Below are 15,755 nucleotides of genomic sequence, written 5' to 3'. Positions count from 1 at the left end.
AAAATGGAATACATTTAAACTCTATATCTGACATGGTACAGGTTTCTTCTTTTTTTAAAGCCCATAACCATGTGTGTGAGGTGTATACTTTTGTTTCAAAGTAGATTTGTTTAAGACCACCAAGAATCACTCTGTGTTACCCTGATTTAGCCGACTACAGTAAAAAGTTATTAAGGGGTGACTCTCACATAGACACCAATGCATAGCAGCTGGGTCTGGTCTACCTACTTCATTGACCACGTTTACATGCACACAGTATTCCGGATAATAGCTCATATCCCGGTTAAAGCTGCAATATGTAACTTTTTGGGTGATCTGACCAAATTCACATATGTGAGTTATAGATCTATCATTCTCATTGAAAGCAAGTCTAAAAAGCGGTAGATCTGTTCTATGTGTGCAATTTCTATGCTTCCCGTTCTTTAGGTTTTGTATACCAGTTTCAAACAGCTGAAAATACAATATTTTTGGTTATGGAAATTATACTTCACAGCAGTATAGATGGTACAATGATTCTCCACACTATACTTGCTTGTTTGTCACATAAACTGAAATTAGAATTTTAGCAAACAGGAAATGGCGAAGTGATTTCTGCATAGTGCACCTTTAAGGTCGTATTCAGGATAAGATGTTTACATGCCCCTTTGATATCCCGCTCACCAGTATTCCTGTGGTACCCATGAATAAACAGAATATTCATAATTTGCCTAGGGATAGCAGTCATTTAGCTATTTTTCTGCTTATAATTTCCGACATTAGGTGGGCTATTTGTTAGTCAACTTGTTTATAATTAGATACATGCAGCATATCTTCTGTCATTACCTGGTGCTCTAGAATATTAAATAAAGCCACGCTCACCAGAATGATGTCAGAAATCAATAGAATGGATGCATAATCAACAATCTAGTTGACATTGGTCAAGTTTTCTCTTTAATTTCTGCTTCTCTCGTGGAGTGGAGACGCTGACCGGTTTTAAGGAAATGAAACGCCTTGAAAATGATAGTATTTCAGTTTGTCTTGGATGCATATTTTGGTTTAAAGTGAACTACTCTCAGCTTTTATGTAGCTGGAAAATAAAATCAGGGTTAGGCTACATAACAAGGTCCCTAAGCACACGTTCACATTTTCTCAAGATGGAAGAAATAAATACAATTTCTCCACTCCTGTTCACGAGACAAAGCTGACATTTTACGGCAAGAAACACTTCATTCTACAGGAGTTAATATTATTATAGGCTACATGTAAGGCCTAGAGTCAGTGTCCAGACTTCAGTTACTATTCCAACTATTACTGTTTCCGTCTGAACTTCAAAGGTGATAGCCTGCTATGCGAAACAGCCCGTGCAGACCGCGAAAAACAACAGTAAACGGTTTACATGCCACAGTATCCTATCAAAGAGAAGCATATCCCAGTCATTTTATTCAGGTTTCTCAAAACCGGGGTATATGAGCTTATTCGGGTTATTGTAAATAGGATTACATATATGCATCAACTCAAAAACAGAATACTGGTATGCATGTAAACGTGGTCATATGGTGCTTTCAAGACAACTGGGAACTCGGAAAAAACGAGGTAATATCCTATGATGTCAGTGATTTTCAGGTCGGAAAGTATGAGCTCTAGAAACGCCCGAATTTTCGACGTGAAATTCCGAGTTGGATGACCGTTCAAAACGATTTGGGTCAATCGGACCACCTTTTTTCCCCGAGTTCCCAGTTGTCTTGAACGCGACAACTGACTGTAAATGAACCAGAAAAAATGGTAAGGGACTTCTCGCTTCCTCTTCCGTCTGGTTTTAACTATCTCAGAGGGGTTTGACGGCGATAGGAAATAATAAGATAATGGGAGAATATAGGCGTACGCAAAATGTGTCCTCACATCCTGTTTTTCACTTCCTCCTCAATGGTCGTGAATGAACCAGTTTCGGACGGTCTGTACGCGCATGGAATATACCACAGCACATTGTCAATATTGCACACGCGCCCTTTCTGTGGACACTTTACAGGCCACATAAATTGTAGAAGACATTTGTGCGCGGTGAAATTCTGAATCCGTATTTTTCCCGCAATATGAGTGATTTCTGACAGCAAGAGGCCAGAGGGTTCTGGTGAGTATTTTAAATGTTTAGAAATAAAAAAAATAATATCGAACATATAACAAGACCCAGCGAGATAAAAACATGTTGTCTTACGTCATACAGCTCTGTTACAACGTTACAACTGTAGCATGTACTATTGGGGAATGTTTGAACAGATAACGTTACACTCTAACTGTCGTGCAAGGAATCCAGAAAGCTCTAACTTTTCTTGTGTGGGATATACCAGTAGTGAAGTAACCTAATTGTAAATATTTCTCTAAACTCAGTATTTACCATGTGTGGACTTTCAAATACTTTATTGAATGGGTTTTTAAAATAGATTACAAATTGTCTAGAAATTACGATGATAATGTTTATTATTTTACTTGAAACAATTTTAAATAATAGACACAAAAATAAACACTTTTGCCCCTAACAGTGACTGGTGTGTACAATAACTAGTGAAAGTGACTGCTAGATTTAAAGTGGTTGGTATTAGCTCCTACTGTAACGTAGTAGACCACCATTACTGCTGGGTCGTTCCACGAAAAGAGTGACTTTTGCGTCTCTTTGATATTTTAAGTACAAATTGTGCACCAAGCCTGTTATATTAAATGAAGTGCCCTTTATTATAGACCTCATGGATAACTCAAGAAAGTATATTTTTTATATGAATAAAGGCTTGTCCCTCCAACCCTGTGTCACTTCTAGGAATATTTGAATCCCCATCTGTCTCCAAGTTCACCATCATTGTAAAGCCCATGCTATTTTATTGCTCTGACAAAGTCATTTCTGAAGATTTATTATTAATTTCATGTGATTAGTCGTTCATTTATGTCTGTCCCTCATTTTAAGGTCAACCCTGTTAGGTGAACTGAACTATCATTTTAATATGGTGAAGCTATTCCTTCCTCTTCCCCTGAACAAGGCAGTTAACCCCCCTGTTCCTAGGCCGTGTAAATAAGAACTTGTTCTTAACCAAGTAAAATAAAGGTTAAATAAATAAAATAAAAATATACATGTTCTTTTCAAAAGAAACATCTAATAGTGAAATCATAGAGTAAACACTGGTTCTACTCTTTTTGGCAATGTACTGGTGTTTTGTGGTGGAAAACTGAGTGGGTCGAGCATAAAATATCAACCCTGTTACCCATAGATTGACAGGCTAGAAATGTTTTAACAGTTTCATTTTTTTGTGAAGTTATGCATTCAATTGCCACTCCCTGTTGCACACAACAAGCTTCCATTCCCCTTATCACAAGGGGATTTATGGCTTATTTAAGAAGACATCATCAAGCCTGTTACTTTATTTGGCACTTACTCTAGTCATTTTTTAAAAATGTAACCTTATTGTGTAAAGTTGAACATGGGTTCTTTATGACAGAATGTTAAACAAATGTTTTTTTTGACCAAGTTACACCAAATTGGTGGAATTACCCTACTGTTACTTTTACTGGTGAAATAAAGTTGGAAGTCCATCTCTTATCAAATCAGGGTAGTAGACATGGTTTTTGATCAGTTATTAGTTGCATGTTCACGTAACTTATAATAAGTTATAGGCAAATGCACAAAACCTCACCAGCCAAAGGTCCCCTTCTTTTGTAGGCTATATACTTAGAACCCTAACCCGACCTTAATGGTCGTGAAAAGTTTGCACGCTCTATAGCCATTATGGTTATTATCTGGCCCTGCTGGTCATCTATGAACTTTTGAACATCTTGAAAAGCAATCTGGCCTTAATGGCCACATGTACTCAGCGGTCTAAGGCACTGCATCTCAGTGCAAGAGGCGTCACTACAGTCCCTGGTTCATATCCAGGATGTATCACATCCGGCCGTGATTGGGAGTCCCATAGGGCGGCGCACAATTGGCCCAGCGTTGTCCGGGTTTGGCCAGGGTAGGCCGTCATTGTAAATAAGATTTTGTTCTTAAGTGACTTGCCTAGTTAAATAAAGGTTCAATAAAATGTTTAACATTTCTTTAAATTAAATGTCTACCTGGAAAAGTCCGAAGAGGGCTGACCACCCCTCGGTGCCTGGTTCCTCTTTAGGTTTCTTCCTACTGTATGTTCCTGCCAACTAGGGAGTTTTTCCTGGCCACAGTGCTTCTGCTTCTGTATTGCTTGCTCAATGGGGTTTTAGGCTGGGTATCTGTAAAGCACTTGGACTGACAACGACTGATGTAAAAGGGGCTTTATACAATGTATTTGATAATGTTTTGACTGTGAATCGTAAATTAAACAAAAATGTAGTCAGGATTCACACAGATCACCATTTAAGTGACATTTGGAGTCATTTTCTCCTTACTATAGTTAGTGTATTGTGATTGAGCACATCCAGCCTTAAAATATAGTTAAAAATGCTTCTGATGCAGAATGGTCCACTATTTCAGAAGAAATGCTTAATGTTGACTAAATGAAATGACCGAACAGAAGAGTCAGGTCTTGAACAAGACAGAAAAAAGAGGATATCACTTTTAGGCAAAGGTCACCAGCTTTTAGTAAGGAAGAAGGTGACAATATCTTAAGTAGTGTGTTTTACATTCTTTCAAGCTTCTTCCACTGCCAAAAGCCTGCCTTTATTGTTGGTAGTTGGTGTTTGTAAAGAAGAGCTGACTAATCATCAACTAAATGTAAAGAAGCTAGGAAAAACACCCTTTTCACTGTTAGAATGTTTACACCAAAAGTCCTCTCATTTTACATGTTCTCTTCACACCAACTATATGATTTTGTTGTTACTATCGTGATTGGTTAAGACAGTGTTACCTCTCTCCAGCCTACTTGAACCATGTTCCCTCTGGTATGAGGAAGTAGGGCGTCAACTTAAAACCTCTTCTTGATGGAATGCAAAATGTACAAGCTGCAACATCTTTATGAAAATCTATGTTTATTGGTTGCATACAGCGTTTTGCAGATGTTATCGCAGGTGCAGGGAAATGCTTATGTTTCTATCTCCAACAATGCAGCAATATTTAGCAATACAATAACAATACACACATAATCCAAAAACAAAAAAACGAAAGAAAGAACAAGAAATTAAGACATGTCAGAACGAGCGATGTCAGAGTCCGGAATATAAATATATATGTACACTACTTTTTAAAAGTTTGGGGTCACTTAGACATTTCCTTGTTTTTGAAAGAAAAGCTAATTTTTGGTCCATTTTAAAATAACATCAAATTGATCAGAAATACAGTGTAGACATTGTTAATGTTGTAAATTACTATTGTAGCTGAAAACGGCAGATTTTTATGTAATATCTACATAGGCATACAGAGGCCCATTATCAGCAACCATCACTCCTGTGTTCCAATATCACGTTGTTAGCTAATCCAAGTTTATAATTTTAAGAATAACTGATCATTAGGAAACCCTTTTGCAATTATGTTAGCACAGCTGAAAACTGTTGTCCTGATTTAAAGAAGCAATAAAACTGGCCTTCTTCAGACGAGTATCTGGAGCATCAGCATTTGTGGGTTCGATTACAGGTTCAAAATGGCCAAAAACAAAGATCTTTCTTCTGAAACTCGTCAGTCTATTCTTGTTCTGAGAAATGAAGGCTATTCCATGCGAGAAATTGCCAAGAAACTGAAGATCTCGTACAACACTGTGTACTACTTCCTTCACAGAACAGCGCTAACTGGCTCTAACCAGAATAGAAAGAGGAGTGGGAGGCCCCGGTGCACAACTGAGCAAGAGGACAAGTACATTAGTGTCTAGTTTGAGAAACAGACGCCTCACAAGTCTTCAACTGGCAGCTTCATTAAATAGTACCCGCAAAACACCAGTCTCAACGTCAACAGCGAAGAGGCGACGCTGGGATCCTGGCCTTCTAGGCAGAGTTCCTCTGTCTGATGTCTGTGTTCTTTTGCCCATCTTAATCTTTTATTTTTATTGGCCAGTCTGAGATATGGCTTTTTCTTTGCAACTCTGCCTGAAGGCCAGCGTCCCGGAGTCACCTCTTCACTGTTGACTTTGAGATTGGTGTTCTGTGGGTATTATTTAATGAAGCTGCCAGTTGAGGACTTGTCGTGCCCTCTTCACAAGACAGTTGTGTCAAAAGATCCAGAGTACACACAGTCCTCGTGAGCGGCGTGGCCCACGTTGGCAGCTCTGTTTTCCTCTAAACGGGCAAAAAAGGTGTTGAGCTTTCTGAGAGCGAGGCGTAGGTGTCCTGAACCCATTCATCTTTATTGACACAGACAGGGTTGAAGAGCTGACAGCCTTTCTTAATGGAGGTCTGAGATTAGTTTCAGTCAGTCAATAATGTTAGTTATTCAAATAAAATTTTATTGGTCACATGCACATGGTTAGCAGATGTTATTGTGAGTGTAGCGAAATGCTTATGCTTCTAGATCTCTCAAAGCACTTCATGATGATTCTTCACATGGGATGATTTCACTGACCAACAAAAGAAAGAGAATATTGAATGATCCCCAATGATCCATCGCATCTCCCAAAAACGTTTTCATCATACATCTGTACATCTGTAAAAGAAAATATTAAAAAAATGGTTGCCTTTCTCTCAGGCTTCCATGTCTTCTCCCTGGACCTCCTCAATGTCCACCTCTTCAACATCAGACTCTGAGGCCTCATCTTCACTGTCACTTTCCAACCTTGTTGAGGATGGCTCGTTGTCAGGCTCAAAAAGCCTCAAATTTGCCCGGATGGCGACCAATTTTTCGACCCTTGTATTGGTCAGCCTGTTGCATGCTTTGGCGTGTGTTCCCAAACAAGGACCAGTTGCGCTCTGACGCGGCTGATGTTGGTGGGATTTGGAGGATGATGGAGGCAACAAGGGAAAGAGCCTCAGATCCACAAAGTCCCTTCCACCAGGTGGCTGATGCGATATGTTGGCACGACTGCCATATTGCATCTCCATCCCTAAGACCTTGCTTGGAAGTGTACTTCGCCAGACTGCCAAGAACCTTGCCCTCATCCAGGCCAAGGTGGTGAGACACGGTAGTGATGACACCATAGGCTTTGTTGGTCTCTGCACCAGACAGGATGCTCTTGCCAGCATACTTGGGGTCCAACATGTACGCTGCGGCATGTATGAGCTTCAGGCAGTAGTAGTCTTCACGCCTTTTGATGTATTTCAGAACTGAAGTTTCCTCTGCTTGGAGCAACAGTGAAGTGGGCAGGGCAGTACAGATTTATTCTCTTACATCTGCAAGCAGAGTCTGAACATCAGACAGGATGGCATTGTCTCCCTCAATCCATGCAATGGCTACTGCTATAGGTACCACTCTCTCCCAAAATACATCATCCAGGAGGATCCTCTTGATGGGCCTGTCCATATCGGCAGACTGTGATATGGCCATTTCTTGGAGAGACTCCTTCCCCTCCAGGAGACTGTCAAACATGAGGATGACAACACCACCCCAACGGGTGTTGCTGTGCAGCTTCAATGTGGTGATCTTATTCTTCTCACTTTGCTTGGTGAGGTAGATTGCTGCTATAACTTGATGACCCTTCACATACCTAACCATTTCCTTGGCTCTCTTGTAGAGTGTATCCATTGTTTTCAGTGCCATGATGTCCTTGAGGAGCAGATTCAATTCATGAGCAGCACAGACAATGGGTGTGATGTGAGCACTTTATACACTTGGCCAGATGATTCTGCATCTTTGTTGCATTTTTCACATATGATTTGGAACAGTATTTGCAAATGTACACAACTTTTCCTTCTACATTAGCTGCAGTGAAATGTCTCCACACATCAGATAGTGCCCGTGGCATTTGTCACGCCCTGACCATAGTTTGCTTTGTATGATTCTATGTTTTGTTTGGTCAGGGTGTGATCTGAGTGGGCATTCTATGTTGTATGTCTAGTTTGTCTATTTCTATGTGTTTGGCCTGATATGGTTCTCAATCAGAGGCAGGTGTTAGTTGTTGTCTCTGATTGGTAACCATATTTAGGTAGCCTGTTTTGTATTGTGAGTTGTGGGTGAATGTTACTGTGTTCCTGTGTTTGTATTGTCACTTTACGGGACTGTTTCGTCTTCGTTCGTTTATTCGTTATTTTGTTTGTTTGTTTCAAGTATTCCGATTAAAATGGATACTCACTACGCTGCATCTTGGTCCGACATTTCTTACGCCTCGTCAGAGGAGGACGAAGAATTCCGTTACAGCATTTTCCTGTAAAGATTAGAAAAAAATGAGTAAAAAAACAACAAATACAATTCCATGTACAGATAAATAGTTAAGCAATTAGATTAAAACAACTCCTTTGTAAGATAAATGTTTTAAAATGAAACATGTATGGAAACAGGTGAATTAACACTCCTCAGTTAGCAGGCTCAAGCAAGCTAAAACCCACAAGTTAGAAATTATTTAAACACACTTTGCTGTAGGCTACTATTTACTCGTTAACAAAAAATAATGTATGTCATATAAGATATATTCACCCCACCCAGTATTGTAATTAAAACTTACCAGAAAGCATGTAGTCCTTGGCTCAGACAGTGTAGTAGTGTGGGCTCAATAGCATCTCATTAGTGTGCAAGATCTTGCGAATCAGCTGTACATGTGATGGAGGAGTACACTGCACATGTGATGGAATAATGCACTGCATGCAGATGGTTGCGACCCCATTGCATTGGGGATAGTTTAACCAAGATATGCCACAAGACCTTGAATTGCCTTGTGTATCCCACAAAAAAGGTTCACTGTTATAAGCAATCTTATTCGATTAATTTAAGCAAATTTCCCCAAATTCCAGGGCTTAACCTCTCTTGGGCACGTGAGATGGTAGCGTCCCACCTCTTCAACAGCCAGTGAAACTGCTGGGTGCCTAATTCAAATACAGAAATACTCATTATAAAAATTCAGAAAACAAAACATATTTTACATAGGTTTAAAGATTAACTGCTTGTAAATCCAACCACGGTGTCAGATTTAAAAAATGCTTTACGGCGAAAGCATACCTTACGATTATTTGAGAACATAGCCCACTAGACAAATCATTACAAACAGTAGCCAGACAGATAGAACAGTTACACAATTTAGAAATAGAGATAAAATTAATCCCTTACCTTTGATGATCTTCATATGGTTGCACTCAGCAGACATTCGTTTACTCAATAAATATTCCTTTTGTTAGATACAGTCTCTTTATACCCAAAAACCTCAGTTTTGTTCGCGTGTTTTCTTCAGTAATCCACAGGCTCAAACGCAGTCAAAACAGGAAGACAAAAAAATCCAAATTGTATTCGTAAAGTTCATAGAAACATGTCAAATGATGTTTATATTCAAACCTCAGGTTGTTTTTAGCCTAAATAATCAATAATATTTAAACCGGACAATAACGTCGTCAATATAAAATGTAAACAAGAAACGCACTCTCTCGGTTGTGCGCAGGAAAAAGCTCCGTGAAACTTTAGGGTCCACTCATTCAGTCTGCTCTTACTTCCTCATTTTTCAGAATACAAGACTGAAACACTTTCTAAAGACTGTTGACATCTAGTGGAAGGCATAGAAACTGCAAGTTGAGTCCTAAGTCAATGGATACTGTAATGGCATTGAATAGAAAACTACAAAAACAAAAAACAAAACAACTTCCTGATTGGATTTTTCTCAGGTTTTCGCCTGCCAAATCAGTTCTGTTATACTCACACTATTGACACTATTGTAACAGTTTTGGAAACTTTAGAGTGTTTTCTATCCAAATCTATCAGTTATATGCATATCATATCTTCAGGGCCCGAGAAACAGGCAGTTTAATTTGGGCATGCATTTCATCCAAAATTCCGAACGCTGCCCCCTACCCTAGAGAAGTTACTCCCCGTAGAAGATTTCCGGAAAAATTCAGGAAGTTACGGACCCTTTGCAACCCTAGTCATTTAGCTTTCTTGGGAGCAGGAACAATGGTAGGGACAGCAGACTGGGATAGGGATTGATTGAATATGTCCGTAAACACACCAGCCAGCTGGTCTGCGCATGCTCTGAGGATGTGACTAGGGATGACGTCTGGGCCGGCAGCCTTGCGAGGGTTAACACGTTTAAATGTTTTATTCACGTCAGCCACGGAGAAGGAGAGCCCACGGTCTTTGTTATCGGGCTGTGTCGGTGGCACTGTATTGTCCTCAAAGCGCACAAAGAATTTGTTTAATCTTTCTGGGAGCCAGACGTCGACGTCCGCGACTGGGCTGGTTTTCTTTTTGTAATCCGTGATTGTCTGTAGACCCTGCCACATATGTCTCATATTTGAGCTGTTGAATTGCGACTCCACTTTGTCTCTATACTGATGCTTTGCTTGTTTGATTGCCTTAAGGAGGTAATAACTACACTGTATGTATTCGGTCATGTTTCCAGTCGCGTTGCCATGATTAAATGTGGTGGTACGTGCTTTCAGTTTTGCACGAATGCTGCCATCAATCCACGGTTTCTGGTTAGGGAAGGTTTTAATAGTCACAGTGGGTACAACATCTCCAATACACTTCCTTATAAACTCGCTCACTGAGTCAGCGTATACGTCAATATTATTGTCTGAGGCTACCCGGAACATATCCCAGTCCACCTGATCGAAGCAATCTTGAAGCATGGGATCCGATTGGTCAGACCAGCGTTGGATAGACCTAAGCACGGATGCTTCCTGCTTTAGTTTCTGCCTATAGGAGGGGAGGGGATTTGCCAAAAGTAGGGCGGGGGAGGGCCTTGTATGCATCGCGGAAGTTAGAGAAGCAGTGGTCGAGTGTGTTACTCGCTCGTGTACTGCAATTGATATGCTGATAGAATTTAGGTATTGTTCTCAGATTAGCTTTGTTAAAATCCCCAGCTACAATAAATGCAGCCTTAGGATATATGGTTTCCAGTTTGCATGAAGTCCAGTGAAGTTCCTTGACGGCCGTCTTGGTATCCGCTTGCGGGGGGATATACACGGCTGTGACGATAACCGAGGAGAGTTCTCTTGGGAGATAATACGGTCGGCATTTGATTTGTAAGGAATTCTATGTCAGGTGAACAAAAGGACTTGAGTTCTTGTATGTTGTTACAATTACACCATGAGTCGTTAATTATGAAACATACACCCACGCCCTTCTTCTTACCAGAAGGGCGGGGTAATGCACTGAAAATCCCGTTGGCTGTACGGACTCCGACAGTATGTCCCCAGCTAGCCATGTCACCCGTGAAACAGAGTATGTTACAATCCCGGATATCTCTTTGGAAAGCAACTCTTGCCATAATTTCGTCTAGTTTGTTAACTAGGGACTGGACATTAGCTAGTAATATACTCGGAAGCGGTGGGTGGTTTGCGCGCATCCAAAGCCTCACTAGAAGACCGCTCCTGCACCCTCTCCTCTGACGGTGTTGTTTTGGGTCGGCCTCTGGAATCAGTTCAAATATCCTGGGATCTGCTTTGGGAAAGTCGTATTCCTGGTTGTAGTGCTGGTTGTGCTGGTAAGTTGACGTCTGTCTGATATCCAATAGTTCTTCCTGGCTGTATGTAATAACACTTAAGGTTTTCTGGGTCAACAATGTAAAAAATAATACATTTAAAAAGAATACTCCACAGTTTCCTAAGGACTTGAAGTGAAGCTGCCATCTCTCTCGGCGCCATCTTGCAATGTATAGCACATTAAACCCGCGCATTTGTCAAAAAGGGCTTGACAGCATCCCGGGCCTAAACTGCCGCAGGCAAAGGTGATAGTGCCAAGGGAGAACAGGTTTTCGGATCCTTTGGTTTCAAGTCAAATACCGCAGCTTCAATTCAAACATAACGAGACAAAATCCAACATGCTACCCAAACAGGAATATTTACAATGCCAAACAATTCCAAGACGCTGAGTAAGATGTTCCCTGTTGTTTCAGTGAGACCTTTAAACACTTCTGACAGGATGGAAAAGAAAGACGTGAAGATCATCAACCAGGGTCTGGAGGACGAGATGGTGAGTGACTGAACAAACACCATATCATGCATGCCTATGTATGCATAACTCCGTCAAGAGCCAAGATCCTACCCCTAGGGCCCAGCTAGGGTCTTTATGTAGATCAGAGATGATTGGATACTACGTGTAAGCATATATAGTGAAAGACCATCTAGGCTTAGCCTTGTGTATATACCATACTGATTACCGCTGCGCTAGCATAGCCTAGCAGGTGGCGTGATATAGCTAGCTAATATTGATCTAATACTTCCTTAGATTTGGGTATGTCATTTTAGGTGAAAATTGAAAAGGGGCGGGTCCTTTAAGAAGTGCCTGGGGTAGGGGCTAGAGTAGCTGAGCTTCCATCCAAGAGGTGTTATAGACAAATGTTGCTCTCTGACCCAACATGTGCCACAATCTCATTGTGTATCTATAGGAGGTGTGGGGTTACCGGCCGTGCCCCTGGAAGATGGTTCTGGTGGCCGTTGGGGCGGTGTGCACCGGGGGGCTGCTGCTTCTGGTGCTCTACTGGCTACCTGAGTGGGGAGTGAGAGGGACCTGCACACGGACCCCCTTCATCAGGGAGGCCCAGACACTGCTGCTAAGATCCACGGTATACTAATCTTACTCACCAAAGATAACCTTTCACTGGGTGATTTGAAAGTCCTAGTCAGTCGATCCATAATATAATAAAACTTTTAGCAAAAAAAATGGTATCTTTAATTTACAATCTGTAGAAACTATGAGATCAGAAAGGTTCATAACTTTTGTGAAACATCACAGCACAGATGAAAAATATATAGCAAATAGAAATCCAATGTGGATGGTGTTAGATGAGATGGATTGAATGGAGCTGAAGGGTGGGACTAATAACAAGATAACACATGTAAAATATACTGTGTCTGTAAAAATGTTGTCAAATATAGCACAGTTAAAAAAATATAGCAAATACAACTGGATGAACATCAGAAATAGAGGAAAGCCAGAACTAAAAACAAACAAAATATAACTACTGTAAAATAGATTGTGCCCGTAAAATGTATATAGTACGTATAAAGCTGGAAGCAGAAGCCTAAGTGTTGTTGTTTACTCAAATTAGGGGAGGGGTGGTAGGATTTGTGGGAAATTATAAAATATATTTTTAAAAGATATGTATGTATGCATGTTTATATATACATATGTGAGTATGTATGTATGTATGTACACTACTGTTCAAAAGTTTGGGGTCACTTAGAAATATCCTTGTTTTTGAAAGAAAAACACTTTTTTTTTTCATTAAAATAACATCAAATTGATCAGAAATACAGTGTAGACATTGTTAATGTTGTAAATTACTTGTATTGTAGCTGGAAACGGCTGATGTTTTATGGAATATCTACATATGCGTACAGAGGCCCATTATCAGCAACCATCACTCCTGTGTTCCAATGGCACGTTGTGTTAGCTAATCCAAGTTTATAAATTTAAAAGGCTAATTGATCATTAAAAACCCGTTTGCAGTTATGTTTGCACAGCTGAAAACAGTTGTCCTGATTTAAAGAAGCAATAAAACTGGCCTTCTTTAGAGTAGTTGAGTATCTGGAGCATCAGCATTTGTGGGTTCGATTATAGGCTCAACATGGCCAGAAACAAAGACCTTTCTTCTTAAAGTCGTCAGTCTATTCTTGTTCTGAGAAATTAAGGCTATTCCATGTGAGAAATGGCTAAGAAACTGAAGATGAACAAGAATAGACTGAGTTTTTGAAGAAAGTTATTTGTTTCTGGCCATTTTGAGCCTGTAATCGAACCCACAAATGCTGATGCTCCAGATACTGGGGTATATCTATACCCCATAAATATATGGGAGATTGGAAATTATGCAGACAATTACATTGATGGAAGCTACAATCTATCCGCAATATTAAAGCTGATCTACCCCCCCCCCCCCCCCCCCCCCCCCCCAAAAAAAAAACAAAAAAAACTACTCTGCCCTAAGTAACAGTAAAGATAACATTGGCTTGAGACTACATTACAAATTGTAATTTACAATAACCAATTCTCTACTGAGGAGTCAGTCTGCTTAATCACTAATATCACTGTCTTACAGCATCAAATGGATGGTTTTCACATCCTCCCCAAGCTCGAAGTCCATGTGCTGTGCGCAATTTATCCTGGGGACAATGTTAACTGGATGACTTGACATTGGTTCAATTCTAACAGGACGAGTTTAGGAGGTGGTTCCGGGCCAAGGTACATGTGATGCTAGCCCCTGGAAAGAGACCCTTTGACGGTGTCGATCTCCTAAGCCCTCTGCACATACCTAATGGGGACAGTATACACTCCTTCAGTGCCCTCCAAGATGAACATCAGGGAAAATACATCCATATCCAGCCAGTTCAGGTAAGGCAATGGCCTCTGATATTCATTAACAAACACTGTCCCAGTTGTCTTGAATGGCTCTCTCCCTTCATGTCCTTTGCTTCAAGACAACTGATGGGTGAAATTTACAGATCATTGGTCCTGGAGGAAAGGACACAAGGGAAGGAAGGTATCCAAGATTATTGAGACGCATGAAGTGATGGATACAGATCCAAAGGCCTCTGTTGATTTCTGAACATTGCTTGGTTTTCTGACTACATCTCTCTTTCTATCAGGTTTGCTACTTCACCCACCACAGCACAAAATACTACTGGAATGATCTGCTTCAGAATTTTGAAGTGTTTAAGTAAGAGCCCTATTGCAAAATCACATTACGTAAGACTTCAGTAACCCCCATACATGTGTAATTGTCCAGCTACTTTTAAAACATGGACATTCTCTATCATCCTTATATGAAAGGTGGTAAGTATACAGTATTACCATGGAGGTGACTGTGTGTGCTGCTCTTCTAGAGGTTTGGAGGATGTCAGGGTGACTTGTTCCAGCATCCACACTGACCACAGCTCTGGTCTCAGCAAACTACTTCAGGACTACAGGTAGCCTACATTACCCACAACTCTCTACTTCCATACACAGTACATAAGAAGAGACCAGTGGGAGGAGCTATAGGAGGACATGCTCATTGTAATGGCCAAAATGGCATGAAAGGAATGGAGTCAAACGTGGTTTCCATATGTTTGTGTTTAATACCTTTCCATTTATTCCATTCCAGCCATTACAATGAGCCCCTTCCTCCTATAGCTCCTCCCACCAGCCTCCTCTGCTGCACCTCTACCTTACACATAGGCATAATCATCCCTGTTCCTACAGGCACTATTACACACACCACCTGTTCTTGAATCTCATTGGGGCCAACGCCTCTTTTGAATGTTGGAATTTATCTCTGAATGTACAGCTAAGACTGGCTAGTCGGCACAAGCATACAGTGCATACCGGTATTTGAACACTTTGGCCCTTTGGCGTGTGAGAAATCTGGCAAAAATGCTAATGGTTTCTAATCCGGTTTCAACAGGAGACTGTTCTTTGAATTGAATGAGATAGCAGTTAGAGTGCCATCTGTGTTCAAGCTACTCATAAAAGAGGTAGGTTACTGGATACATCTTCTCTCACACAACAACAAGAATGACCTGGAGTTTTTCTTGATCAGCTGATCTGGAAAAACCCTGGAGCCTATTTATAGTCTTCAACTAGGCCCCATAGTTTTTACGGGTCAGGTCACATGGCTAGGAATAACTACTGTACCTTAGAGCAGTGGTTCCCAACTCCAGTCCTCGAGTACACCCAACAGCACACATATTTGTGTTGTAGCCCCCGGACAAACGTACCTGATTCAACTCATTGAGGGCCTGAAGATTTGTTGACAAGTTGAATCAGGTGTGCTTGTCCGGGGCTA

The 15,755-nt window shown here is 40.7% G+C and overlaps 1 protein-coding gene across 3 annotated transcripts in view; it reads left to right on the top strand.

Annotated features, from left to right (window-relative positions):
- Positions 1 to 1,773: 1,773 nt before the first annotated feature.
- LOC129823789 (polyamine-transporting ATPase 13A3-like) overlaps positions 1,774 to 15,755 on the top strand; it is a 36,799-nt gene continuing 22,817 nt past the window's right edge. For all 3 annotated transcript variants that reach the window (XM_055882762.1, XM_055882761.1, XM_055882760.1), the window contains exons 1-7: positions 1,774 to 2,107; positions 11,889 to 11,965; positions 12,381 to 12,557; positions 14,144 to 14,323; positions 14,578 to 14,648; positions 14,815 to 14,898; positions 15,375 to 15,444. In XM_055882762.1, coding sequence (XP_055738737.1) covers positions 11,915 to 11,965; positions 12,381 to 12,557; positions 14,144 to 14,323; positions 14,578 to 14,648; positions 14,815 to 14,898; positions 15,375 to 15,444 — 633 coding nt within the window. In that variant the 5' untranslated portion in view covers positions 1,774 to 2,107; positions 11,889 to 11,914. The remainder of the gene's footprint in view (positions 2,108 to 11,888; positions 11,966 to 12,380; positions 12,558 to 14,143; positions 14,324 to 14,577; positions 14,649 to 14,814; positions 14,899 to 15,374; positions 15,445 to 15,755) is intronic.

This window comes from Salvelinus fontinalis, chromosome 26 (assembly GCF_029448725.1).
Source record: "Salvelinus fontinalis isolate EN_2023a chromosome 26, ASM2944872v1, whole genome shotgun sequence".
NCBI lineage: Eukaryota > Metazoa > Chordata > Actinopteri > Salmoniformes > Salmonidae > Salvelinus > Salvelinus fontinalis.
Note: the sequence above shows the minus strand (reverse complement) of the source record. Positions and strands in the feature narration are given on the sequence as shown.